At 47.0% G+C, this 27936-nt stretch overlaps 1 protein-coding gene across 2 annotated transcripts; it reads right to left on the reverse strand.

Annotated features, from left to right (window-relative positions):
- Positions 1-2006: 2006 nt before the first annotated feature.
- On the reverse strand, positions 2007-26249 carry HGD (homogentisate 1,2-dioxygenase). 2 transcript variants are annotated; one of them, XM_038145642.1, is made up of 15 exons: positions 26093-26218; positions 21678-21772; positions 20856-20927; positions 17509-17597; positions 15741-15846; positions 13537-13596; positions 12971-13062; positions 12369-12403; positions 11145-11224; positions 10916-11015; positions 8449-8573; positions 7774-7878; positions 6503-6629; positions 2985-3166; positions 2007-2391 (listed from the first exon to the last, which is right to left on the reverse strand). In XM_038145642.1, exons 3-15 carry the CDS (start codon positions 20922-20924, stop codon positions 2260-2262), a joined length of 1302 nt encoding a protein of 433 aa, XP_038001570.1. In that variant the 5' UTR covers positions 20925-20927; positions 21678-21772; positions 26093-26218; the 3' UTR covers positions 2007-2259. The 2 variants fall into 2 exon arrangements, with proteins under 2 accessions (XP_038001570.1, XP_038001561.1); XM_038145633.1 differs by lacking the exon at positions 21678-21772 and having other exon boundaries at positions 26093-26249.
- Positions 26250-27936: the final 1687 nt, after the last annotated feature.

Consider the following 27936-nt stretch of genomic DNA (forward strand, 5'->3'; position numbering starts at 1 on the left):
GTTTGTTTTTTGGTTTTTTTTTTGTTTGTTTTGGGGTTTTTTTGTATTGTTTTGGTTGTGGTTTTAATTTTTTTGAAGTTTTTCCTATCGCAGCTCTTCTTGTGTGGGCCATGAAACATTCAGGCTATGTGGAGCTTGGCACTAATGCTATGTACAGAAACTGGACTAGTCAGTGCTAGGTTTTGCAATCCTATATGTGCTCCCAGCAACCCTTTTGCACCAGTTTCTGCAGCTTGTTCTGCTAGTTTAACTAAAGCAAACCCGTATTATTCTCTGCAGAATAGCTCCTAAAAGACTGTCACAAATGATATTACAAGATACGGCTGTGGACCAGTGCAGAGAGGCATCAGTGCATGGAGAGAGTGGTATTTAGGGAAAGAAATAATTGCTTGTCTGAGCATGCTAAATTAGCTATTCTTGCTGCCACAAACTAATTTGATCTCCCAGGACCCATTTCCTCCGCTAATTGGAACTTGAGTTGCCACACATGTAAATTCTCCCTTGCAGCTGTATTTGTTTCAGGCCAGCTGAGCAAATGCTTCAGGATGGGTTGTGGATGAGCGCAGCGCCTTTGGTCTTTTAGGGCAATGTTGGATTGATGCTTGTGGCACCTGCCACAGCCCTTTCCAGCCCTTTCCAGCCCTGAGTCTCTGATGCTAAATCCCTGCAGATTTGAGCATGGTACCTGGGGAAAGGCTGCCCTACTTCTATCTCTTGTTATTTCCAGAATTCTTCAAGCTGTTTTCTTGCTAGGAATGAGCATGCCATGCTGCTGGAGGTGGGGTTGATGTTTGGGGCAGTGGTGCTAGGTGCACTGAGGAAGGAAACAGAAGTTTCCCTTCAGATATCTAGGGTGGAGGTAGGAAAGTGAATGTGCCTTGTGGAATTTTACCCTTGACTGATGTGTTACCACCCATATATGCTCTGGTGATGTGTCTGTACGAGAGAAATTCAAGCCTGTAGGTCACTGGATGATAATTTAGGTCCCAAACAGAAAACAAGCTGTTCCCCTCTGCCTGTGAAACATTTAGACCTTATTTATCCCTGGATCAGTCTGATTAAATCAGCTTCTTTGGCAAATTGATTCTCCCAAATGTCCTTTTCTGAATTGGCTATTCTAGAGTAAACGTCTCCGTGTAGATTTTATAATACTTTGCTCAAAGCTGATGCCTTTTTTTTTTCCCCAAGGACCTGGTGCAGATCCAAAACTGATGATGGATGTAACTGACTGATAACTGCATGTCACAGGTCTACTTTTCCTTCTCTTTGGGAAAATTGCTTCTCTGGGGAAGTTAGAAACGTAGGTCTGGTGGCACCAGGTTTAGAAACTTTCATGTTGGTATGTGCTAAAGTACAGGCCTGAAGTGTGGGGTGCCTGGGCTGTGCTCCTGGTTCCCACTCTACTTGGGGCTTTGCTTGCTCTCTCCACCCTGTGGAATTCATCAGCTGAGGGTGGGGCTTGCAAACTCCAATCAATGTTGAGGTCCCCCATGGTGTCTGCAGTTGAGCTTTTTCCCAGGCACCTTCCCAGGAAAAAACACTTGGACTGGCCAGAGAAGCCCTTTCACATTTGCTATGCTGCAGATTAGCACAGAACTAGGGAGAGAATTTGTCAAATGCTGACAAGTTGATACTGCAGGATGGCCAGAGTGTGGAATAGAAGCTTCCTCACTTAGCAGTGAAGTGCTTTGGGTTCTCCAACCTTTATCATTTGTGGTCTACTTTTCTGACAACCAAGTCTTTCCTTGGCAGCCCTCCATGGATGAGCAGGTTGAAGTGGCTTGCTCTGATAGTGGGCTTAGGCCTGCTAGAGTGTTCAGCTCTGTTTATAAAGATCTTCCCATACAGACAGCATACAGTACTTTGTCAGTCCCTAGCTTCTCCCTGGGAAAGACACACTGGGTTGTGTTTTCAGGAGGCCTTGGGAATGGGAGCTAGCTGGCACCTCATGCCCACACAAGGTGCAGCTTTCACACCAGCTCCATGTGGTGAGAGCCACACAACTATTTCAGCTTCAACATGTCACCAGGAAAGCTTTAATTGGATAGTTGAAAGTTAAGAGTAATGGGTTTTACTGCATTTCCCATGTTACTTAGGGATGATCGTTTCTGTGGCTCGGTGGCTGGTGGAAGTGCCGTTCTGTGCTGGAGCATTCTGCGCTGTCTGAGTTGACTGTGCCATCACACGTAGGAATGCTGGATTTCCATGAGTGCCTTTCCATGTGTCTTCACTCATGTTGCATGTAGCAAGCACTTCCCTTTACTTGCATTTAGGGTTGAAGTGGCTTTTCAGAGGTTCCCAGCACTTGTAGTAGTTTTTATCTAGGCGATTTGAGGTCTGGAGGCCCCATTTCGTGACGGCAAGGCTCAGGGATGATTCAAACATGAAGGCCTGTTGGGATGAGGAAAGGTAGGTTAGGGTAAAAGGAAAAATTTAAATCCAGGCAAGGTGTCTGCTCTACCACAAACAGGATTTGTATACATGGTCCAGTATTTCCATGTTCTGCCTTCAGCCTGACTTACTTTGGGAGATTGCTCTTCAGATCTGGCAATGCAATGCTGGAATTAGTCAGGTCTCAGGAGTGACTTTGGACTCCCTGCCTGCCTAGGAAAAGCAGGTTGTTCCAAAAGCTCTAGTTCAAGGTCTGTTGATGATGATCATTAGATCTTAGGGGGTAGAGACAGGAGGAGAGTCAGGGTGTTTGCTTCTTTGCCCATAGGCTAAGACAAAATGAAATTCCCAGCTTCCAGCTCAAGCAGCAGTACATGTGGGCAGATGATCAAAGCTGCCTGGCACTAGATGTCTCCAGGGGAGCTCCTGGGAGCTGAGCAGTGCTCACTGGTATGGGAGCTGAATGCTGCAGCAGTTGGGTCCAAGTACTCTTCCAGCTTGCCAGCAAGAAGCGACAGTACTAGGTTTTAGTTGAAAAGTGGGCACTATGCCATGCTCTACCCCAACTCTTACAAGCTCCCTTGGCTCCTTACCATGGTCCCGTCTGCAACTCGCTCTGGCTCCAGCTTGGCTTTGCTCGCCTTCTCAAAGCAGTCAGCATCTGGCCCATGAGGGGTCATCATGCTGTGCAAGCTGCCGCCTCCCGGCTGGAAACCTTCCTCCTTTGCTTCATAGTGGCCTTTGATGAGCCCCATGAACTCGCTCATACAGTTCCCTGCAGGAGGCAAAGAGAAGAGGCTGCAAAGAATGGTGGTTGGGAGGGATCACAGACAGGCTGTGAGCTCCTTGAAAGCTATGAGCTAAGCTGGGCCAAGCAGAGGGTGGAGTGGAAGTTTCTAGACAGGGTATCATGCTAGGGGACATCAGGGATCCTACAGGCAGTGCTTGTAAAGTTTTACAGGATTTTACTACCTGGATTCAGAAACAGAGCTCCCTGATGAAGGATGTTCATTAGAAATCACCTTAATGAAGGGGGTTCCACCAATCCCTAAATGATGTTGGTAGCCCTGTGCTTTTCCTGCCATCTCAAGCTGTGTTAGCATAGTGTAACCTGATTTTACAGACTTGGATTAGGGATTGTGTAGCATTGGAAAGGAAGTTCTGTATAATCATCCCTGTGTTACAGACACAATATACCTGATCAACAGTCTTATGAGAGAGTTTGCTCTGCTGTCCCAGGTTATAAACAGGAAATTATTTTGATACTCTTCTACCACCTCTAGTGCAGTCAGGCACTTCCATACCTTATGGTTTTAATTCATGCATTATCTGCCTATTTCTCTACATACACTGTATGCCCAAAGACAAGGAGCCAAATTCTGTCCTTCCCTGAGGAAGAATACTTTCAGCAGACCCTCTGAAACCACTAGAGTAACATACCACTAACTTAGGCAAGGATGGTTATATCTAAGTACTAGTAATATCTGGTATATTCGGTACTTACTAAGTTATGTTCCCTGTAAGGAAAGTACTTTAACACCTGTCATTCAAGCTTTCAGCTTTCCTACACCTCATGTGACTAAACAATATGGCAACTTGCTGCTCAGCAGTTAGTTTTTGCAAAATCAGGACATGCTTCCCTAGCTATTTTATATATAGCCCTTTTTAACCACTAGTTCAGTCTTTGCTAAGTACAATCCAGGCTCTGAAATGTTTAACAGCAAAACTAATTTAGCTCAAAGAAGGGCTGGCCTATATATGTATGCAAACATTCATTAGTTTTCATTCCAAGTTGTCAATGTCTCATGTAGGACTGGATAGTTACAAGATTTTCATTGAACCCGCTCATGTACTGCACTTGACGCATTTAAACTGCAGTACAGACCCTGAGAGCTGGATAGCAAATTTGTCTGCAACAGAAATTTTAATATCTCTTAGGAAAACTGGGTATGTAAGTAGGAAACTGGCCTGGAGATGAGCAGAGTCCAGTCTCTTTTTTGCTTGCAAATTTCATATGTGAACCCAAACAACTTAGGTGTGCCTCCCTTCCCTGTTACTTAAATAGTGTTGTCTACAAGCAGGATGTTGTGAAGTTAAAATCTCTTAGTGGTCTGTAGGTATTATGGATCCACCATCATGAGAATCACATAAGCACTCTCTCAGACAGAAGTAATATATGCCCATGGTATAAAAAGTATATCAGATACTTTCAGTCTAAGTTCAAAAGTACTTAGGAGTAATTCACAACCTCTAAGGATGTAAATGCAGCCAGGAGAAGTCAGTATTTACAAGCTGTACAACCCCCTTGGTATGTGAAATTGTTACCATCTAAGAGGAATACTTTTAAAACACCATTGCTATACTTGGAGCAAAGTTAATGAAATATGAAAACCATAACTCTTGAGAGCATCAATATTCTCTGAACACAGGCTTGCCACTGCACCTGAGGAGAGGAGGCAACAAAGGATTTCTGGCAAGCAAAATAAGCCCCAGTGAAATACTTGGAGAGAAGGGAGTTCAGCAGAGCTGAACTTGTTGGAATCAATATGGTACTTCTACCCCAGAGTTGCTCAGTCCTGCTATACCTCTCCTAATACAACAACATTCTCGTCACAGCACTAATTTCAGAAGGAATTAACGTGTGCAGTGTCTTGATAGTTGACAATCAGAATGTCTGCCTTACTCAGGCTCTTCCTCTCCATGGCTGGGGTAGAGCAGACAACCAACCTACTCATCATGTATTTAGTGCTCCAGCTTATGGCTGAGGTGCTGTGGTCAAGTGAGTAGCTATGGAAGCCACAGCTGTCCTCATGGGTGCTCTTAGAGCATCACAATGTGGACAAGAGAAGGAGAGTTCTTTTTGTCTTTTAGCACAGATGAAGCAAGGTTGAACAACATCAGATTTGTTATGGCTCACAATGCATCCATGTAAAATTAGCCCAGCTCTGCTGATGAGCAGCAACTTCATTGTAGCTAACTAGCAGTGTGTCTCACCTCCTAGGGTCTAGGAAAAGTGTCTTGGCACTATCCTAGTCAGTCAGGAGATGTGTTTTCCTGTCACCCTCATTATTGCAAATGAAAGCAGAATGACAGGGCAGGACTTTGCCAGTGGGATTTACTCAGATGACTGCAGAGCTGCCTGCTATGTTTGCAAGTGCCACTAATTCTGCTGGCCTCCAAGATGCTTGGAAATAATTTAAGTGGCAGAAGGAACTGGCTGTTAAACTGTGGTTAGTAAGTGTGCAGAAATCCTCTAAGGACTTCAAAGTGACCACAGCATGGTCACTTGGTATCTTCTGGGATGGAGCCTGTTAGCTGTTGATGTAAGGGGTGCTGGATGGCCTTGCTTTCCCTCTGAATCTCACAGAGCAAGGTGCCTCATCCTCTCCCTGGAAGGGCAGTCCCATGTCTGTCCCATTGCATGGATTTCTAGCATCCATGCAATGCAACATGTTGCCATGCTCTGCTAAGACAAAGCCAAAAATTGCCAAAAAGAAACCAGGTCTGCGGATGGCAACCAAATCCAAAAAATATCAACAACTCCCTGCCTGAGAAGCCAGTTCCTCATCACTGGCTTCTTAAATGTGAGCAATACCTCCATCACAATGCAGGTGGTGAAGAAGGGCTGTGGAGAGCCAATTCCCTCCTTTGCTGTAACTCTGATCTCACCATACAAGTGCCAGCTCTACACCCCTCTGGGCTTCTCACCGCTTGTAATATGGTATTTCCTTTTCTCCTGTTCTTTATCTATGTACTCTAATGAGATATTAAGTGATTCATGGCTGGGTGACAGGACAATATCTGACTCATTTGTACAATGCCAAGTTCAATATGCACCCAGGCTCTCTGGGAGCCCCTCGAGTACAGATACATACATCTATGCAGAAGCAATGGCCCATCACCTCTGAGCTTTTGTGAGATGCTTTAAATAGGAACATCTTTGGATTTGTCCATTTTCCAGGGAGGACTGACTGACTCCAAGAAGCAGACTAACTGAGCCAAGGACAACAAACCAGACTGCTGCTTCCCTGTGCATGCTCTGGAACAAATGGAGACTTGTTTCTTTCCTGTAGCCCTGGACTCAAGCACAGCCAAGGAAGAGCAGACGTACGGTGGTAGTACGGTGGGCGGAAGGTGTTGTTAGCCACCCCCCACCGCGGGGGGAATATGACAAAGTCAGCGAGTGCCACTCCAGCACGGGTCGTCTTGGCTGTCAGGACAGTGAAAATGGAAGGATCCTGGGAAAAAGCAAAGCAAAAAAGCATGAAATGGAGCAGGGCTCAAAGCTGTCTGCTCGGGTCACCTGGGTGGTAAAGCTGACTGATGCAGCCTCTCCCTTGCCTAAACACTTTTGTCACCCGCACCTGATAGTGTGGATGAGATGTGGGACCCTGGGGGACAGCACTCAATTCCATGCTGTACAGGGAGGACAAGAAATAGGTCTGGATGGTTCTTCCTTTGAGCAGCTTTGACAGTCCTTCCCATCCTGGCCCTTGTTGCTGGCAGCACAGATGAGGAGGGTGGACAGCACTGCAAGATGAGGTACTGCAATTCCAGGAGCTATCTGCAACACTCCTACCACAAAACTACACCTTTTCCTTAGCCAGTAATGGAGGACAGCAACATCCTTCTAGAGGTATTTAGCCTCATGGCCCTGTTAGTTTACAAATGGAGAAGAAATTGCAGAGAAATTATGGTTTGTTGAAATCTCTAGTCCAATAAAATTATTTTCTGGGCTTTGATCCCAAACCTGTCCTTCTCCCAGCAGATTTTTCTGGAGTTTTAAACAATACTTTCTGTTGGTTTTCTCACTGGAAATATTCCAGTCTCCCTTGCACACTCACTTGCATTGCTGTGGGCATCTCTCCCACTGGACTGGTTTCCTTTTTAGATGAGTTGCTTACATTACTTTTGGCCTTAGTTATTTTCCATAAAATCTAGAAATTATTACAATAAAAGCTGCCAGCTCTTCAGAATGAAATTCAGTGCTGGACTCAGAGGAAGCAGAGGAAGGAGCCTGTCCAATAGCAAGAAATAAATCAAGGCAAGAATTTGAGGCAAGGGTGTTTTTGCTGAGTTGCACAGTGTATGTTGGCATCAGTATTCATTCCTCCTCCAGGGCACAGAAATCCTATGCTAAGCTGCACAGAGCTGTTTAAGAAGCTGATCAACCTCCAGTTATGTCTTAGTACCACAAAAGAGGATGTCTTCTCCTATGAAATCTTGGTTTGGACCCAGGGAAAATGGCATAAAAGATTCCACACTGTTTCTGAGAGCGCAACATTTTTTCTAAGAGGCGCAGTGCCCCTGGAGCTCAGGGTGGGTTTGGGTGGTATGGTAGCCACAAAATTTTGCTTTGCCTTGCCCAGTTCCAGAACTTACCGCGTGGTCAAAAGCAACAGCATTAATGACCATGAATTTTTCCAGGTGGTATTTGTACGGCGTGTAGTTCCCATGCCAAGCTACAACATTGTAGGGGGAGTAATCCTAGCAAAGCAAAGAGACAGAGGATTACCACATACAGCCTTCCAACATGCTGCACATGTGCAGGATGCTGCTCTTTCCCAAATGAAAAGTGGATTTAGTACTGATTAGGGTGCATTGGCAGCTCTTTAAGCATAGCCCAGTGTTGTGAGGATGTTTTCTTTAGCATTTCTGCTTGGTGAGCCTCTGGGGTTTGGTCTCTTAGACCTTTTGAGTGCTCAGGCAGTGTTTGGACAAGGCCAGCTGCAACACCAGCTCTCTGGTAAGGAAACTCTGGATTTTCACTAGCAGTAGCACTAGCTCCTCATTTCTATGTTGTCACTATAAACCTATAGAGACAAAGATCACTGTTGAGTTTTTGGACAACCAAGTCTTCACAAACACTTTTTTTCCCAGACTGAGGATCCTCAGCTGGGAAAATGAATTGCCCAAGAAGACAAGGACTCAGTTCTGCTCCACATAAGTGAGCGGGACTTCGTGAGATGACATCCATGCTACTGAGCTGCATATCCCAGGCCATGCACTGGCAGTCGCTGCGCCTCAGTGTTACCTGTTCTCCCAGGGCATCCTCACCTGCTGGGCTGCAAACAGCTTGCCCTGGTACTTGCTGATCACTGTGTAGCCCCCTGGCACTTGGCGGTCCTCATACCATGCCACGGGCACCAAGAAGTCACGTGGGTTGGCCAGGCCGTTGGCTCCTGGGAAAGAAGGAGAGGAGACAAATCTCTTTGGGCAATCTGCTAGGGAAATGAGAGGTGGTGCAATTTGGTGCAATGGTGCAATTTCCTGGCTCTGTGGGCGCCCTTCTGTGTTATGAATGACCCAACTGCTTCTTGGCCCACCACAGAACCTGAAATAGTTATGTACTTCTCGCGCTACTGTGAGTAGGTGATTGTAATTCATCCTAATATTCAAGTCCGTGCTTCCTTTGTGACTAAGAGAGGTCCCACCAGTTGCCGTCTGAATGAGATTAGTACGTCATCCTCAATTAAAGGCATGTAACAACCAGGAATTAAGTGAAAAATGGAGGATGAATTGCTCTCTGTTCCTGGACATCCTGCTGACAGGATGCTTAGCCATGCAGAAGTTACGAGGCATGTCACGAGGAGGCCAAATACATTTCTGAATGCTAACAAAGAGAGCAATAAAATAGTGATACCTACAGACTTGGGGCATACTGAGGGGTTGCTTAATGTGAAGAGTGCATTTTCGAAGTGCAAAGCACCATATGGGTGCTGGAGAATTCTTCTCCTCATTAGTTTTATTGTTACAAAGTGGTTTTGAATTTCTTGGATAAAAATGCAGACATTACTACCCGCTGCTAAGGTATAACAGTCACTGCTTTTCTCAATCTGTCACTTTTTTCAAGTGAAAAGTGAAGTTAAAATAAAGTAAGACTGAAATACAAAGGATCTTGGTCTCTGAGGGGAAGGCGGGTAGATGGTGAGAAGAGGAGCTCTTATAATTACCACCTCCTGAAAAGGTTTACAGGCAACTGCAGCCTTTTACTTTTCTCCAGAAAGTAAGACTTATAATAGATTCCTGCCTTCTGGAGACAAAAAAAACCCAATAAAAACCAAACCAAAATCCCAAAGAAAGTCTAACTGCGTCTGAAAAACTAGCTAATGGGAAAACTTATTACAAACAGGCTGGGCAACCATATCAATAATCAAGTGGAGCAGGCACCGGGTAAGTGAGGGAATGGCAGAAACCTGCAGCTGACTAAAATGCAAGCTGCTGAAAAATCCCTGTAGGCTCCATGTGGAAAATGATGTGCCCAGATTGTCAGACAGAAGAGATCCTCAAGTGGGGTTCCACTGAATGCTGCAGATTGGGTTGGTTCTCCACTGAAAGAAGGACCAGTTTCACTTTCACCGTGGCCGTGAGGTACAAATGCCCTTGAATGCAGATGTGCCACACCAAGATTGCTACTGATTGATAATACCAGTTAATTTGCTTGAAGCATGGCTAGTCCTCGAGGTCAAGCTGAGAGCTAAAAATATCTAGTTGGAAAATAACCCCCAATCCAACCTAAAACTAAAAAAAACAACACCAAAACACCAGTCTGAAAGTGGAGAACTGTTGGCACTGGTTTTGTAGTTATTTTAGCTGTTACAAGTGGAGTTTCACTTCCCTTCCCTAGGACAATCTTAGTAGAAGCAACCAGGAGGTGTTTTTCTCAGCAAGATAAATTTGGAGGCAAGTACCCAAGGGATGAGGAAGGTGACATAACCTGAGCTGAGCACTGCCAGAAAGCTGACTGGGTAATCACGATGTGGGCAGCAGGCCTTCAGATGCTGTGTCCCCTCGCAACATCTTTGTCACGGCAGCAAGAGGCTGTGCCTTCACGATCTGTGACTCTGCCCAGAGCAGGAGGCATCTGGCACAGAGGATCTGTGATTTATGGGAGCTAGACCTGCACTCAGTAAAAGCAGATCCTCCCCAGTAGCACCACATGGAGATGTGAATGTCTTGCTGATCCAAGTCCTGTGCTGCTCATTTTATTGGTTTCTAATCCTCCAGAGGAAGCAGTTTCTGACACTAAAGCACTCTAGAGCTCCAAGGTTCCTCTGTTAACAGAAGCAGGGCGGAAAAAAACACTTGATTAAATCTAAAATGGGCCTTCAGGAATATCTCATTTTCAGTTGCCTCTGAAATCTGCCCTTCCTTTTACCAGGAAAATTCTCTCCTATCACTCCACTTTATGCCATATCTGTAAGTACGAGGCATCAGTGGTGATGGCCTCTTGGGTGTCTTTTGGTAGGAACAGGCTCAGAGCCAGCAGATGGGGACACGCTGACCAGAACTGAAAAGGAAACTCTAGAAAAGAGGGTGGGAGATTAATGGTCCCTTCAGTGCCAGGGGAATCTCTGGACAACTAGTCTGTCACCTTTATTTGGGCTCCTCTGGGGAATAACAGTGCTGGAATTAAATGCATCTTTGTGAAGGAGCATGTGCATGGGAGGATGTGATGGAATTGGGCTTGTAATTCATGCCTGTCCCTATGAAATTCACTGTAGGTGTAACAGGAGATCATTACCAATAGGTCCCAGGTCAGGCAGCTCAAAGTGTGCCCCATACACCTCCAGGATGTAGCCTCTGGTTTCTCCAAACACCTCCACACTGAAACGCATTCCTTGCTGGAAAATAAAGAAAGATACCAGGATCCTTCCAGGACTTTGCTGACCAACCATGAGCAGCTGAGTGCAGGTGTTGGCTTGCTCCAATATCTGGCTCTGAGCCACAGGCAAGGTGCATTCAGCCCTTACCTGGATGACACAGATTTCATTGGGCTCCACTAGCATCTTCCCAAACTCAGTTGTGATGAGCAGTTTTCCTTGCTGGGGCACTGTAGAAACAAAATGCAGGCAGAGGAGCTGAAGTAGTGTGGTGATTGCCACCTTCTCTCTCCCTGTCAGAGCACCCAGGCTCCAAGGAAGAGCAATGGGCCATTTTTGGCACAGCTACACAGGGAGTCTGGGCTCCCATGCAGACTCTTGCAGCAGAGACACATGCACTGGAGTGAAGCTTCCTAACCAGCTCCATCATCCTCATGTCACAGAAGGTACTTGTATGAGCCAAAACTCCGTGGCCCCTTGGTGTAAGGTTTGCACCACAGTCCAAATAAATGGGATTTGATACATTTGGGTCCATACCTCTCTGTATTACAATCTTCATATAAAACAGTGCATATACCCATCTTTGTCAGGACTGTGGCAGTGTGAGATGTTTGGGAATAACTGCTTCCTGAGGGTAGAAGCAATACTCTGCCAACATCTGCATCGTTTTCCATGACTGTTCTGGCACAAGAGAGCTCACATTTTGACTCGAAAAACCAGCAGATTTACAAAACCTGCCCTGGCACTTTTACTTCACAGCAGTGAGGGAGGTGAGTGAGAACAATTTAATAGCTATTTGATGGAACAAATGTTCCTGTTGGTGTCCCGAAGGCATTCCTGTTCCTTACTCAAGAAAGATACAAGCAAATATCTGCCTTCTGATACCACTCAGAATATTTTTCAGCATGTGTGGACTCTATGTGTTAACCTCCACGCTCACTGTGGCAGTCTGGTTGCCTGAGGCTGGCACAGCATGGGAGCTAAGCTGCCGTGCCAAGTAATATTGGGCTAAAGCAACAAAGGCATCTAACTGTAAGCTGTTCTGAAATCCTGAGGTTTATGATTTCCAGAAAACCTCTGCCTGTGGCGTGTCTAATACCAGTCTGGGGAGCACTGGAAAATGATCCCTGAGCACCATGGCAAGGAAGCTGGGTCACTGCTCAAAAAGTTAAGGTCTGACACAGGAGCAGTGCAACTCGCCCAACAGTCGAGCTGGTGCCAGAACACCAAATCTGCATGGCATGGGGGTGAAGCCAACATTCTTCTCCAAATTTTGGCTGTAGAGCCCCAGGCTCTGGAAGAACAAAGAGGCAGGCAGGTGGTAGCCCAGGTAGAAACACCTGGAGGAAAAAAGAAGCCAAAGCATCAACTCACCAATCAGGAAGTCGCCATCGGAATTATAAAGGCATCTAAAGAAAAAGGGAAACAGTAAAATTAAGGTGCTATATGCCCCATGCATGTGTGCACACCACAGCCACAGTTGGGGAGTTTTGAGCTGGGAGACTGACATGGCAGAGTTTCACAAATTCACAGAATATTCTGACTTGGAAGGGACCCACAAGGATCATCAAGTCCAACTCTTAAGTAAATGACCTCTGCCAGGTCCCTGCCTTTGTACTCATGGGTACATCAGCTATTGTAAACTGGGGAGTGGGGCTGATGTCCCCCCTGAGCCGCCGCAGGAAGCAGCAATGCCTGCTGCACGTATGTTGAATTCTGAGGAGCAACTAGAGGACCTAAATCCAAGACATCTCCTCTTGCTGCACCCCCATGTTCAGGTGCCTACTTCTCTTGGTGGTTCCTCACCCATTCCTCTAGTGTTTGACCACAGAGCACAACCCACTGTGGACATGGAGAACACGTTTGTCTGTGCACACAGGAACACAGGACACAGAGGGATGCTGAGGGCTGGACTCCAGTTGGTGGCAGACAGACAGCCTGGAGCAGCCTGAGCCACCAGCAGAGCAGGCACTGACCTGTCAATCATGGAGGTGTTGCAGACAAAAATATGAACAGCGATGCCATTGCGTCCTCTGGGCTCACCGGCACCACACAAGGTGTGCAGTCCCTACAGGCAAACACAAAGCACCAGGAGTGAGCAGAAGGCAGGGGAGCAGGGGTAGCCCTCTTTTCCCCCCTCACCCCCGCCCTTTTGCTGGGTGTCACCTCCTCTCTCACTTCCCACACTGCTACCAGCCTTTCTCTGTGTGGCCTTTTGTCAAATGTGTTGGATTCTTTTTAATATAATAAAGGTTTCTTAAAATCCATGTAAGCTATTGTTTTCCAGCCAAGGGTCTGGGGAAAACTGAGGGTTGGGGCTTTTTTCTTTCTGTAAGAGTTCCTTGAAAGTCAATGAAGAAAATCAAGCCCACTGCCAGTTGCTTGAAATCTGCAGTCCTGTCCCCTCTCATGGATGCTCTGCAAGCCCAGTGATTTCAAAACTGCCAGTATTACCCCAGTTCTGAGCATCCTGTGTGCCCTGCCACCCCCTGAGGGGAAACAGAGATGGAGGATGCCCAGACGCCCTGGCTCTCCAACTTACGCTCACAAAGTCCATCTTATTCTGAGGTGCTTTTGGAATCTCAAAAGGTTTCCATCGCAGCTAGATTGCAGCAAACAAAAAACAAGAAGAAGGTGTCAGTGATCAGAACACAAATGGTGGTAATTCAAAAGAAAGTAGACCCCTGCCCTCCCCCTGCTTCTCCTTGCTGAGGTAGCTCTCTCTTTCCTCTCTTTCCTCGTTTCCTTGATCATCTGGTTTACAAGTGGTTTTGCTGTTGCTGTGGGTTTTTTTAATTTTAAAAAAATATTTGGGGGGATTTTAATTTTTTAATCAACATTTTGTAAAGTAATTAGCAGGCCTGTATAGTGCCAAGGTCAAAAAAATTCTATTTAAAATCTGTCTCTAATAATAACAACACTTTTGAGAGGAAAGAAATTAAGATAAGTCAGCTTTGCGCAGTCAAATTGTTATGGTCCTGTGCTCCATGCTAAATGATTCAGTCCTTCTGTGACCCAAACATGACATTTTTGTTTGCTCCACCTCATTTTCCCTGTATCCAAAGCAGAAATAGCTCTACCTGCATGAGCAGGAGCCATGAGCAGCACTAATTACTTCTTGCAAAGCCTATCAAGGTCCTCAGGCAGAAAGTACCAGAGGAGTCCAAAATATTTGTTGGATTTGAATCCACCTGCATCCTCTCACAAGAAGTTCCACAGTTTATATTTGTCTGGAGCTTTTTTTTGTTTTGTTGGTTGGTTTGGGTTTGTTCGTTTGTTTGTTTACCGTGACATTTGTTATTGGTATTTGTTTTTTCCCTGCCTCTCAGTCATAGCTTCCCTTTGTAATCTCTGTTCCAGTCTGAAGAGCTTTCTTCTGTTTCAGCATTTCTTGCTCAGATGCCACTCCATATTTTTTCATCATGTTTGACTCCTTTTTGGTTTTGTCATCTTTTATAATTCTGCCATTGTCCTTGGGTAATTTTATAGTGTCATTTTCCCCATTGACTTCAATGGGCTTTACATAAGGTGCCTCCATATGGCCATCTTTTTAGATGGATGAGGATTGCTGAAGCTCCTTCAGTGCCTGGGTGAAACACAAAGCATTGCAGGGAAGAGTAGGTGTTGTCCAACAAACTGAACCTTGTCTCTGGCTTTGCTTCAGAGAGGATAAGATGGAAAGCAGGAAGGTGGCTCCCACTTACTGCCCGGAAAAAACTCTTCTGGTTTTGGTGGTTGCCATTGAAAGTGGCAAGAGAGGGAGTAGGCAGGAGCTTTGCTGCTGTTTCCTTAGACAAAAAATTACTACACATAAATGCTTTCAAATGCTTGAGAGCTGGGCATCTTGGAATTACTGTAATCATAAATAATCATAAAGGTAGATGTAGGGTGCAAAAGGACATCAAGGATGGATGAGGTGATAACAGAAGTCGTTGGAGCTTTATCTGGGAAGGAGCACCAAAGGCATGTAAATATGAGCCTGTCACTGCTGGAAAACGTATTCCAGCAGATCCGGGAAATTATTTAGACAAATGGTGAGGCTGCCGGGAGGCTGGAAATTAGCTAATCATGATGCATCAAAGGGCAAAACCTGAGAGAAGTGAAAACCAATGACCATGAGATGATGTTGAGAGGAGAATGGCAACAGATTAGCAAAACCAAATGTTCTTGGGCTGGCAGGGAAGAAATCATGATTAAAGACAATGGCAAGGCTGTAACAGAGGAAGACAAATGCCATCTCTTGGTGTGACTCTCCAGAATGAAGCAAGATTTCCCATGAGGGCTGCAGAGAAATGGGCTGGCAGCCAGCAGCCACTCCAAAAGCGCAGGGAAGGAGAGGATGGATGGCACAGACATGCAGCTGCTCTGCCGGCTCAGCTGGGGCATGAATTTGATGGGGGACACTGAAGGGGAAGAGAGAGCAGATTAAAAGGTGGCCAGCAGGAGCCGCCAGGGGAGCTGCCAGGTAGCACAGATGTAACCCTGTGGCACTGTAGCCGTGCTGGGAAGCAGCACAAGGATCTGTCAAGATGGGAATCAACAAGCATTGAGGGCTTTCCTTCCTTGGGTGACCGTGGTGAGGAACAATGAACAGGTGGCAGACAATGCCCTGCTTTTGAATTGGTGAGACCCCTAGGAACCCATGGCTCCCTCCGACCTCTTGCAACTCAGTGCCTTTGCACTTCTGGTTAGTTTGACATTTGACTGTCCTCTTGGCAGGACCAGGGCTCCTTCCAGCATGGTTACCTGATTGGGGTCAGGCTCAATTTCATCCCAGTCGTGTGTCAAGTGTCCCTCCTCAAGAGGTTTGAAGGGTTTGTGGCAGACTGAAGGTAGGATTCGATACAGCCAGCTACAAACAAGGAAAACACCTGGATTAGCCTGGGGAAGAGGTTAAACCCTCTGGGTAGCTGCTGGCTGATTGAGCTCCTAGAATAACATTTATATGGATGGCAACTGGAACACAAGGTTTATTAAATATCAAATTAGTAATATTAATATTAAAATTACATAGCAAACAACAGCTCACAGCCAGAGGTTTCTAGAGAGATGGCTTTTATTATGGGCTCTAAATACAAACATGTCCTGCTTTATATAGCTAAATGTCTATATGTGTATTTACATGTAATTGCTTATGTCTACATTCACACGTATGCATATAAAAATAAAGATACAGCTTTTTCTGTTGCTGAAATACAGCAATCTCACAGCTGGAAAAAGAAGCTTGTTTAAAACAGCTATAAAGCAGCTCAGACGAGACAGGGATGAGCAGTGTCCAATGGAAAGAACAGAGGAGCTCTCTGGAGACGGCCTGTATCTGAATTTGGATGGATTACAAAAAGGAGCATCCTTTGCTTGGTTGGCCATGACCACGCAGCAAAGGCCAGAGTTTTATGCTGCTGCTGTAGGAGGTCCCCTATGCCTCTGTCACTGTTTGGGACAGTCGCTCTGCTTCCTTGCTGCCTGCAGTGGCTGTGGGCCCTGCCAGCACTGCCACTCCAGCATCCACACCCCGCATGGCGCAGCCAAGCCTGAAGCTGGGCTTTCAGTCAGGTGAGAGAGCAGAGGTGATCAGAAAAGCCTGAGCTAGGCAGGGCAGCCAATGCTTTTGATGTGTCAACAGTGGTGGTTGCAGTTTGGGCAAGTGGGAGAGGGGAGGAGGGAGCTGTCCCTTGAGAGCTTGAAAAATTCCATCAAGGACAACTTCGTGCAGCAAACAATGATTCATCCCTTTCCCACGCACACTGAGAGCTGGCACCAGCCTGGAGAGCAGAGGCATCTCAGATGATGCATTTGCCTTTCATTTGAACAAGCAGCAAAAGGGACAGAAGAGCCACAGTGGGAGAAGCAAAAAGAGAAACCCATCTTCTGCAATCTGGTTATGGCTGGAGCATGACAACCAGGACAGAGCTCTGGGAAGCTTGCTGCTGGCTGGAACAAGCTGTTCCCAGCACTGCCGAGGTGTTAAAGACCATGCTGGGTGCCTGGCGCTTTTCTGAAGCCCTGGGCAGCCCCAAAATTGGAACAGACTGAGCTAGCAGCTTACTGGCCCCAACCAGTGTGCAGGAACATCCCTTAGGAGGAAAGAATCTTTCTCAGAGGCTTGGCTTTGACACTGTGCATCATCAATTGCTTACCAGCGCCAGTGCCAGGGGTGATCTTTCCATAGAAGCAGCAGGGCTGGAACCCTGAGGTTGTTTCACGCAGCACATATAACCCATTCAGTACTCCGTGGTCCCTGTGAGCATCCCCCTCCCTTGTCATCTTGCTCATAAAACCAGTTTGTTTCCCACCCCAATCACTCGTTTCTCAGCACTTTTTTAACTCACTTGCCCCACCAAAGCCTTTTCTCTCCTGTGGTCTTCTGTCCTTGTCCCTTTCCCAGTGCACAGCAGAGGTTTTTTACCTTTCTGGGCTTGCAGAAAACACTGGTGGCACTGAGGCAGCCTGTCCACCGCCCCCCAGTGCTCACCCCAAGTGCCACATCCCCCGCCAGTGCCAGGGGTCACGGTACCTTCGCCTGTTGGTGGGCCGGGGACAGGTGAAGGCAGAGCCCGAGAGCTGTTCCGCGTACAGGCCGTACGGGCACACCTGGGGGTTATTCTGCATGGGAGGAGAAGGACAAAGAAGGAGTGAGAGGCAGTGGCATGGAACTTGGCTCTGAAGCCCCCATCAGAGCACTGACCTGGGGCACCCAGCCCCCCGATGCTCTAGGGTGCTGTGCTCTCCTGAGGCCGTGCTTCAGCTCCAGTACTCGTGTTCTTGCTCCTCTGAGGCACCAGCCAGACCCCAAACACCATTCCCACATGCCACAAAAGTGCCCTAGGGAGTCAACACAGCCACTGAGGCAGCAATAGAGTAAGCTGCAAAGAGCAGTGCTGCACGGGGTTAGAAACAGGATTATCAGGGAAAAAGGAAATAATTCCCAGCGAATACAGACTGAAAAGCACACTGGTGTTGAGCACAAACTTTTCTCAGACCAAGTGTTCAGAGGGGTTACCCCAGAGCATCATGGCTGGCTGCCTTTCCAAAAGGCTAATTAAGACACAGAAGCTGAATGCACCAAATTCTCCCTTCTCCTGCCCTCAGCCTATGGAACCAGTGCCCAGAGCAGGCATTTTGGTGTCATACTGCTTCCTCCTGACAGTGCTGCTGGCTGCCCAAAAGCATCAGTGACCTGTGTAGGAGCCTTTGCTTTCCTGCAGGGTTTCTGCACAGTGAGAGTCCTCCTTTGGAGTACAAAGGGGGCATTTCCCCCTTTGCAAGGCTGTGGGTACAACTAGCACATGTTTTAACAACCCTTATGAGTTCATAACTGGAAGACAGATTCCTCCTTTTCAGAGAACAGAAACGAAGCATTTTGATCTAAGTAGGCCACCATCTATTTGTTTGAGATCAGCAAGAAGCAAAGACATCCGAGAGCTGCAGGAAACACCCCAGTGGGACAGTCATACACCATTTGCTATCCCATCTCCCTCCTGCAAGGTCTGCTATAGCATCCTGTATCCTGCTGCTGAGCAGACCAGCCATCCATACAGTATCAAACCCTGCCCTGAGAGGTGGGCAGAGAGGAGAGCTAAAGCTCTCTGAGAGCATGTATCTTCCAGCCCTCCAGCTCCTCCATCTTGTCAGTACGGGTATGCAGTGAAGCAGGGAGATCAATAACCCTTGGAATTTTTAACTTAGCCAGCACTACTGCAGATGCCAGTCTTAGAAATACTGCATCTGAGAAAGGATCCACTCCTAGGACTGAAAATCTTTCTTGTTTTCAGATTTTTCTATTAACTCTTGATACAGAGTCCACACTCTGTCCAGATGAGAGCACCTCAGCTAGGAGCTGGAGGAGTCTGCTCTGGAAAGTGGTGCTGCTGTGGAAATCCTCAAAGAGCACATCCACCACGTCCCACTGCCTTTTTAGACCAGCAGCCACTATTATTGATCTTCGAGTTTTAAGTGCTTCTAGCTTACATTTTTTTTCTAGCCAGCCTCAGTAACAAGACACTGCACCAGCCAAACTACTAGCCTGAACCAGCCCAGCCGTTTGTCTTTCTTGTGAGCACACTGTGGGCTGCCATGCAGACCTAGGGGACATTTGCATTTAACATGTCCCTGTGTTGTGTGTTAGTGTCCTCACTGGCACACAACATGCAAAATATCAGAACTGGGGAAATCCAGGAAACTCAGGATAAGCAAAAGTTGAAAAGGTCTTTTCAACCTGAAAAGGTTGAAAAGGAATTTTGACCTTAATTCTACTGGCCTCTCTGCATAGATGGAGAAGAGGAGCCCCAAGGGATGAAACTGGCTTAGCACCAAGTCATAGAATCCTAGAATGATTTGGATTGGAAGGGACCCTAAACCAACCTGCCATGGACAGGGTCACTTGCCACTTGACCAGGTTCTTTAAAGCCCCTATCCAACCTGATCTAGAACATTCCAGGGATGGGCTATCCACAGCGTCTCTGGGCAATCTGTGCCAGTGTTGCACCATTCTCACAGCAAAGAATTTCTTCTTCATATCTAATCTAAGCCTGCCTTCTATTGGGTTAAAGCCATTCTTCCTTGTCCTATCCACTACATGCCCTTGTGAAAAGCCCCCCTGCAGATCCCTTGTAGCCCCATTTAGGTACTGGAAGGTGCTACAAAATCTCCCGGGAGCCTTCTCTTCTCCAGGCTGAACAGCCCCAACCCTCTAAGGCTGTCTTCCTAGCAGATGTGCTGCCATCCGAGTCCAAAGATTACAGGAGATCCAAGGGAAGCCACAGGCAGCCTCAGAGTGTGTGCTGGTGTAAAGGAGACCAGCACAAAAGGAGGCGAGAGAGGCTTAATTCTTTAGGGTGTCATTCTTGCCTTTGGGCACCGAGAGAATAGCACCACATGGGTTGCAATTCCTTCCCTTAAAACAGAATGACCCCATGTGTGATTTGCAGGCAACTCTGACGAGGGAAGAGATGAGAATCTTGACTTTATTTATTAGAAGGCTGATTTATTATATTATGATATATATTATATTAAAACTATGCTAAAAGAATTGAGAAAAAAAGGATTCATCAGAAGGCTGGAAAGGAATAGAATGGAATGAATTACAAAATCTTGTGACTGCTCAAAGAGTCTGACGCAGCTGGATCTTTGGTTATTAAGTAGAAACACTTAACATGGACCAATCAAAGAAGCACCTGTTGCATTCCACAGCAGCAGATAGTTATTGTTTACATTTCTTTCCTGAGGCTTCTCAGCTTCTCAGGAGAAAAAAAAATCCTAGCAAAGGATTTTCATTAAAATGTCACAGTGACAACCCCATATAACTTATTTTCATAAAACATGTTCAGAAGTTACTTTTAAAAATGAATCTGTCAGTTTATCACTACAGGTGCTCATGTCCCCTTCCTACAAAGAAGGTTCTCCCCTGCCAAAGACTTGTATGTCAGCTTCACTGAACCCCATTCCTACAGAAGTTGTGAAATCTGCCTCTCCTGCATGAGCATATCTCTCTGCCAATCTTCAAATTTGTGTTCTGGCTTAATCCAGAGCTGGTGGCTTCCTTCTCAGTGTGGCTGAGCCACTTGCATTTTTTTCCTTTAGGAAAAAAAACCCTGTTGCTGAGCAGAGGTAATTTAAGCAAGTCTTAACACCAAAGGTGAAACTTGGAAGCTCACAAATAACTTTAAAATAGAAAGTATGAATGGAAATCTTTATTTCTGACTTCTGCCACCATCTTATTATTCCAGTCTTGTATAAAGAAGGCTCCTGGAGATTTTCATGGAGACAGAGAGAAAGGAAACATGTTAAGATGAAAATAAGCCAAAGGATTAGATACTCACTCAAGAGTGCATTTTGATAAAGCACCTAAAAAAAGCTCAGTACCTGTCCCTCCGGTAAAGCTCCTGGACAGCGTGGATCCTCAGAAGCATGTTCATTTCCAAATCCTGACATGTACTGTAAAATAAACCACACAGTTTTGAAAACACAATCGAAACCTCTCCAAACAACCCACCCACTGCTTTCCCATCCCCTTTGTATGCGTTAAGACCTTTTCCAGGCTCTTTGTATGCATTAAGACTTTCTCAAGTGATCTGCTTGCATGTTGCCACAGACCATTTTCACAGCTCTTGCTTCATTAGCTAACCGTGTGGTGGGCTGGGAAGCACAGACAGGAATTGCTCTCCTAAGACTGCATGTCTATTTTGACTGCATTCTGCTCCATCAAGGTACTTGAGAAATACCCCAATTATCACATATACTGTCAGACTCAAGGACAACATGGTGATGGATAGGAAGAACTGAGCACCAACGTTATGGATGTGTGCTAGCACCATTCACGTTCAATCTGACTTTGCTTCAATCATGGGTGTTCCGAAGTCTCCAGACTGCCTTGCAAATTTGTTCACTGCATCTTCAGATTCTTAGAGAATGAAACTGGGAGCCATTTGGTTGGCATGCCTTGTGATAAATCCCCATGATCAAAGAAAAGGTCAGGATGTAGATGAGATCAGGGATGAAGGGAAACACAGCCAAGTTAAACTGTGTCACTGATCTGCCCTAAAGAAGTGTTGTCCTGTTGGGCATGAACTGTCCACCATGGTAGTAAGCAAGAATTAATCCATTACTGGGTGATTGTCTGGGTCTCCAGAGCAGTGAATTCCCAAGAGACCCACAGATGGAACAGACCTACACATCCTGCCCTACCTGCAGCTGTCATGGTCTGAGCGTAACTAAAAGCCACAGGATAGAGTGGATGCAGATCCCAGCTTTGCGGCACGGGGAAAAGCTCTGCAGCAAGCCTGAGACACATAAGGGAAGCAGGAATAACAGAGACCTTAGCTTTGCACTGTCAGAAATGTAAATACAGTCCCTTCAGATGCTACAGGAAGCCACAAAGCAGCTCTGTTGAACTCTGCGTGAACGCAGAGGTGTTTCTTGGCGGCGACCGGTGGTTCAGCCCCGTGGCCTGGGGATGGAGTTAAATATTAATGTGGCTCTCTAACAACTGCAAGAGTAGCGGGGCTGCTCATCAGCCTTCAGACAGCGGTGCCAGGATGGCAAAGCCCAGGAGCCCTAAGGCTTGGCTGTCACACATCCCGGCTGTCACCAGCACTGAGCAGCCCTGTCAGGCACAGGGACCATCCTCAGCATGGTATGACCCCTGGGAGGCACAGGTCTGAGACTAAAGTGGACAGACAAAGCCCCTACAACCTGGTTATGGAAGCCCCTATAACTTGGTTTATTTTACATATAGTATTACAGCGCCTGGATTATTTCCCCCCAGGGGTGCTCAACCTTGGGCAATTTGCAGCCCCCTTATAATTTTCCCAGTGTGGCAGACACTCAGAGAGCAAGCCAGAAACCTCCTGAGAAATCCTCCTGGAAATGTGTTTTCCTCAGGCTCTTTTCAGCGACCTGTAAGAGAAGACCATTCCCAGGGGGCCCAGGCTGGCTGGAAGCTCTGCTCAGCCTGAACCTGAAAACATCCTGGTTTCCCTCGGTTCAGGGAGGATATTTCTGTCGTCTTGTAAATGAATATACATCGCTAGGAGCTGCTCTCCGCTGGGTTCTGCAAGAAGCATATTGATATGCAAAGCAGTAGGTCACCTAAGCAGCCTTGGCAAATGTATTGTATTGGAACATTCCTCCCCATTCCCTCCCCACACCCCTCCCCGGCCTGTTTTTCTTCCCCCCTCCCTTCTTTTAAACGGAAATGCAGCAATATCCGAATATCTGATGGGACTGCAGCAGTTCCAGAATTAACTGAGGCTTCCACACTGCTCCCTCCTTTACCAAGTAAAAGAAAGGTTGTCCGGGCATTCGCCTTCGGGGCAGCCCTGGTGAAAAGGGGAGGAAAGAGAGAAGAGGACGAAGAAGGAACAAGCTGATTTCCTGGAAGCGTAGCCAGCAGGATTGGACAGGCTGTGCTGAATGCTGATGGAGGGCTGGGAGGGGACAGGCAGCGGCTCTTCGGAGGGTTTGTGTGCCGGGCAGGCATCGTGTGCTCCCCGGCAGCCCCGTGCCACGCTGCTGGGGTGAGGGGGAAAGGAGGCGCAGAGATTTTGATGTGACATCTCCATCCCTTGTCCTTCAGGCTAAAAAGCTGGAGACCTGCACATCTGAACTGTCCATCCACATCCCCAAAAGTTCCTTTGCCTCTGCTGGGCCAGAGGAAACAAAACCAACTCGGCAGCGAGCAGCTTGTGCCCGCGCTGGTGCTGCAGCGCACCTTGCCCGAGCGCAGCAATGCAGGGGACACTTTCCCGCTGGGCTGGATGCGGAGCTGCTGCCTTTGCTGCCTTCCCCAGCTGCACCAGGGGCTGCAGGGAGTGGCACTGCCCCGCTGCCTCGAGAGCGACAGCAGAAGAAGCTGCTGCATCATTGTTTGGTCAAATAAATTCTTTCTTGCCAAGAATTTAAAAAAAAAAGAAAAAAAAAAAGGAAAAAAAAAGGCATTGGCAGGACTGCAGCCACTGGAGGGGAGACGCCTCGCTGGTGATTTATCACCCTGAGTGTGGCTCCAAGACTTTTGCCTAGAGATTGGATATGGCTTTTCCTATTCCCTGTTTCATTTTCTCTTTCCCTGGGGCATACCTCAGGGAGGCTTCTCTCCTCTACATGCCCATAGAGGGTTGGTGTCAAACGTTATCTCGGCTCCCAAAAAGCTGTGCCGCATGTGCTCCCTGCATGCCTTGGAATCGTGATGCTCCAGGGCTCTGGGGCACCATGCAGGGACCCTGCTGATACAGTTTGGGTGGGAGTAGCAGTGAAAGGGCCAGGCACATCATAGCTTTTCCTCCTTCCAACCCTACAAACCCACCTCCCACTTCCCAGTTTGTGTTGCATAAGGTGCCCCCAAACCAAGGGAAATTACCTCCTTCTGCTTGCCCAGCAGCACAGCATCCTTCCTGGGCTGAAATATCAGTGAAAATGGAACCCAACCCTTCTCTGTGAAGTGGCACCATGATTTGAGTCCAAGAGCACTTCCCCCTAGGTCTCTGCCTGGACTCTACAGTTCCTAGAGAAGTTTTAGAAATCTCCAGGTTGGGTAAGTTGATGGGTACTGTTGTAATTGAGCAGCTGGTTTTGCTGTTACACAAAATAGTCTCTGTGGCTCTTTGTTTTCAGTCCTGCTTTTAACTACTGTTGTTATTTTGTTCAAGATCCTGTAGATTTTTATGCCAACAGGACCTTGGGTATTCATCTGACTCCGCTTTGGTTTTTGTTTTGTAGTTTTTCGATAAAATGAGAGAGATAAAAGCCCAGCACAGCATAAAAAATTCAGCGTAGCTCATTGATTGGTATAACTGGGATGTAAAGCAGAGTGCTCGCAATGGGTGTTGTGCTCTGACCTATAAACCATAACCTTTTGTTCTCCAGATTAGACAGCAGGCATGGGAAAAATGTATTTGAAGTCTGAACACATAGTCTGCAAAATAATTAAGACCCTTCAAACACTGCATAATATATTTCTTCATCAGCTCCTGCTGCAGGACACAGGGAAACAACATTCCTCTCTCGATAAGACGCATGGCACTTTTTATCAGCTCAGTCCAGTCAGCCCTGGGGTGTTTCACATAAATGCAGAAACACTGACATGAGCATTTGGGGCAGTGAGCAGAGCAGGCCTCTCACCCTTTGAGTGGGGCTCCGCAGCCTCTTTGCAGGCTGAAGCCAAAGCACACGAACCAGAGCTCTGCCCTGGTGCTGCAGGGCCAATATCCCCAGAAGAAACTGCCACCTCCCCTGACATTTCAACATCCCTGTGCTCCACAAGTGCTGGAGACGGTCCAGAGCCAGACCTTTCCTGAAGGGACCTGCTCAGGTCTAGGCCAGAACATGACACTCTGCAGACAACAGAAGAGAGGGATGGATGCCAGGGGAAAGGAGAGGAAGGCTAAACCAACAGTTTTGGAGGAGAGGTGCCAAGAGAAGGTGAGGCAGGTGAGGTGATGACGTGGTAGGGACACATGTGACGTCCCAAAGAGGAGCTGCTGGCAGAGCAGCCTGTTCCCATGAGCAGCCCCGGGTAGACACATGCTCAGCCTGCACCCGCAGCCACAATGGCCAACAAGGCGTTGGGGCTGCCAGGAGTGAGTCAAAGATGGACATGAACCAGCTGGATCCTCACCGGGAATGGTACAGGGACAAGGCTGCCCTGCTGCTGAAGGAGCCTAGTGAGAGCTGGGAAGTGTCATGGACAGGCAGGGAAGAAGCACATTGAAATCTGTTTGAGGAGACAGGACTCCTCAGAGGTGAAAGACCTATAAGAGCACTGTGTAAAATAATGAGCATTACAGAAGGTGGTGAAGGAGCACACACATCTATCTCCAGGACTAGGAACAGGCTTAGTGACAATAACATCCTGAAAGTCCAGGGAGAAATACGATGATGCTGCACAAGCTCTTGAGACTCACCATGTCCTGGGGTGAAGCCTTGCCACTCCTGCATGCTGCAGCAGCTCATGCACCCCAGTGGCCCTGGGGCAGTGGCCCCCAATACTGTGGTGAGGTGCTGATGAGATTCAGGGTTGCAAGTCTTGTGTTCCTATGCTTGAGCCACAAACCCACCCTATCACACCTTTCCCCCAAAGCTCCCCCGTGCTCTGGCAAATGGCGCAGGGAAAGCTCCTGCCAGCTGCCCTGCTGGAGCTTGGAGAGGAGGGCATGGCCGCAGCCTTGCTGCTCCAGGGTGCCCTGCAAGGAGTACTGAGAAACAGCCCTGAATGGAGCTGTTCCCTGGGGCTGCCAGGGAAGATGGCAGCCAGGGTTGCAACATCTGGGCAGATGTTGCCAGCCAGATTTCATAGGCTGAGGGGGAAACACCCCCTGGCAGCCAGGACGGGAGGAGGGGCGCATGCCAAGGGTGGGGAAAGGACAACTCCCACCATGAAGAGGTCCTGACCAAGAATGATTTCCAAAGGAGATGAAGAGGGAGAGAAATGCCTATTTATAGATGAAACACAGCAAAATACTTCATCCCAAGAAAGCTTTAAAAGCACACCTTGACACACAAAAGAGGGGCACAATAAAATGAAACAGAGCCCCGAAAAATTAGTGTGAGCAGAGAAGGGGTTTCCACAGAAAGTACTGGTGGGTTCCAGGCACCCGACCTCTTACCTGCAGGCCCGTCATCCTCCTCCTGATTATCCTCCTCTTGGAGCAGACACAAACCCCGAGCAGGTATCTGGCCAAAGCAGCCTGGCAAGCAAAGCCTGCTCACTGATCAACTGAGCTGGGCTGGAGGCAGGCTGACAGTGCTGAGAGTGAGAAAGTCCAAGGGAATTTTCAACCTGTTTGCTCAGCCCAGTCTGTGTTTAACCAAACGCCCTTCTCTGCAGAACCAACCCCAGGATCGATCTGAATAAACAGGGGGTGAGGGGGACTGGGTTTCCTCATCGCCCCTGTTCTCCCTTAGATGTTAAAAAAGGGGTCATAGCTCCCAGACATGGGGAGGGGGAAAGAACAAGGTGTTTAGAACCAAGAAAAGCCATTTCGCAACTGTTTTATAAGCTTCTTTTGTAAATTGTACCTCTAGCAACTTTCAGACACAACCCTCTAAATGTGTAACAAATATTTGTTCATTAATTCTTCTGAGCTGTGTTACATTGGGGATAGCAGAGATCACATCTTCATCGTGGTGAAGGCAGTGATATTTGGGAAACACTGTGTGGCAACATTACACAGCATTTTGGGGCCAAAAGAAAGGGAGGATTTTGTATTCCTGTTGTTAGAGCTAGTAAGGGGAACTTACAAATTCTGAAATATTAATATTCTTCAAGAAAGCTGTTGCTGGGGAAGAAGTGGCAGCAAGAATTTAGCTACAGAATACTAATGAAAGTAGCTCTGCACTCCAGAAGTTGCAGGGGGAAAAACACAATTGATTTAATTTGATTTTTTTTTTTTTTTTTACTTTGAATACTCAACCTCCCTTAAAAAATAAATAAAAGAAAAAGCAGCATTTTTTTCCATTTCCATCACCTGCTCTGCTAATATGCCCTGCCAGGAGGAAATTTCTAGGAGGCACCCACTGAAATTTGAATGTGACCCTGAATTAATGTCCCTTTCTTTCCTAGAGCATCCTGGGAGCCTTCCCTCCCCAGAGAGTTACCAGCCCCTGTGACCCCACAGCAGTCACTGAGCTTGGGCTGCAGGAGGGGTAGGTCCTAAATCACTGTTGCTTCCCTGAAAACTGGTAGCTCCTCATACCACTCTGAGTAACACATTGCAGCCACTGAGAGCTGCTACTTTTAGGAGCTGGCAAAATGGGCTGGCTGCCCCGAGGGAGAAGATGGGCTGTATGAAGAGACAGTGGTTCTGGATGGGGGAGAGGGAGAGAGACTTTTCCTTGGCTCTAGAAGAATATAGACTGAGTGATCACCAAGTTATAAGTCTTCTTCAGGTCTCTGTTTCTGCACACCAGGAAGGCTCTCTCCATACCCTGATCTCTCCCAGCTTTGCCATAAAAAATCGTTCCAGCAGAGAGGAATTCTCCAGGACAAGGCAGAGATGGCAAATATGTTAGCTCACCTTGGGCAGTGATTCATCATTGCCAAAGAAATGAAGTACCTGGCACCTGTCACCTACCCTTGAGACTCCTTTTCTACCAGACAAGATTTAAGAGTAAAAAGTTCACCTCACTTATTTTCTGACAGTGAAAAATTACACATTTGACTACAGTTTAGCGAACTGCAGTTGCAGAGTTTCGGGGTTTCCAAGATTCTCTTTTACTGAGACACACAGCAGGAGAGAGAACATCACATTTTAGCTTACATTTCCCTTTGGGAGCCTACATTTCACCTTGCTCACATCTCCTTACATGCTCCGTTCCCTTGTTTTCTTCTCATGGGACAGTAAAAATAAAGGCGTTGCTTTCTGATTATCTGTAGGCCTATTTCCTGGTTGTTTTTGTTCCCTAAAAACAGACAAGGTGTTGTCACTTTACTCACTTGATGGCCATGTCA

The sequence above is a fragment of the Motacilla alba genome, chromosome 1, assembly GCF_015832195.1.
Source record: "Motacilla alba alba isolate MOTALB_02 chromosome 1, Motacilla_alba_V1.0_pri, whole genome shotgun sequence".
Lineage (NCBI taxonomy): Eukaryota > Metazoa > Chordata > Aves > Passeriformes > Motacillidae > Motacilla > Motacilla alba.

Bases quoted from the DNA above. Each gene is read 5' to 3' on its own strand.
- HGD (XM_038145633.1), bottom strand. The intron at 12,404-12,970 runs GTCAGTGCCTGC...CTTTTTCTTTAG, and splicing joins AACACCTCCATGATTGACAG to ATGCCTTTATAATTCCGATG. The intron at 6,630-7,773 runs GTAAGTTCTGGA...GCTTTTTCCCAG, and splicing joins CTGTTGCTTTTGACCACGCG to GATCCTTCCATTTTCACTGT.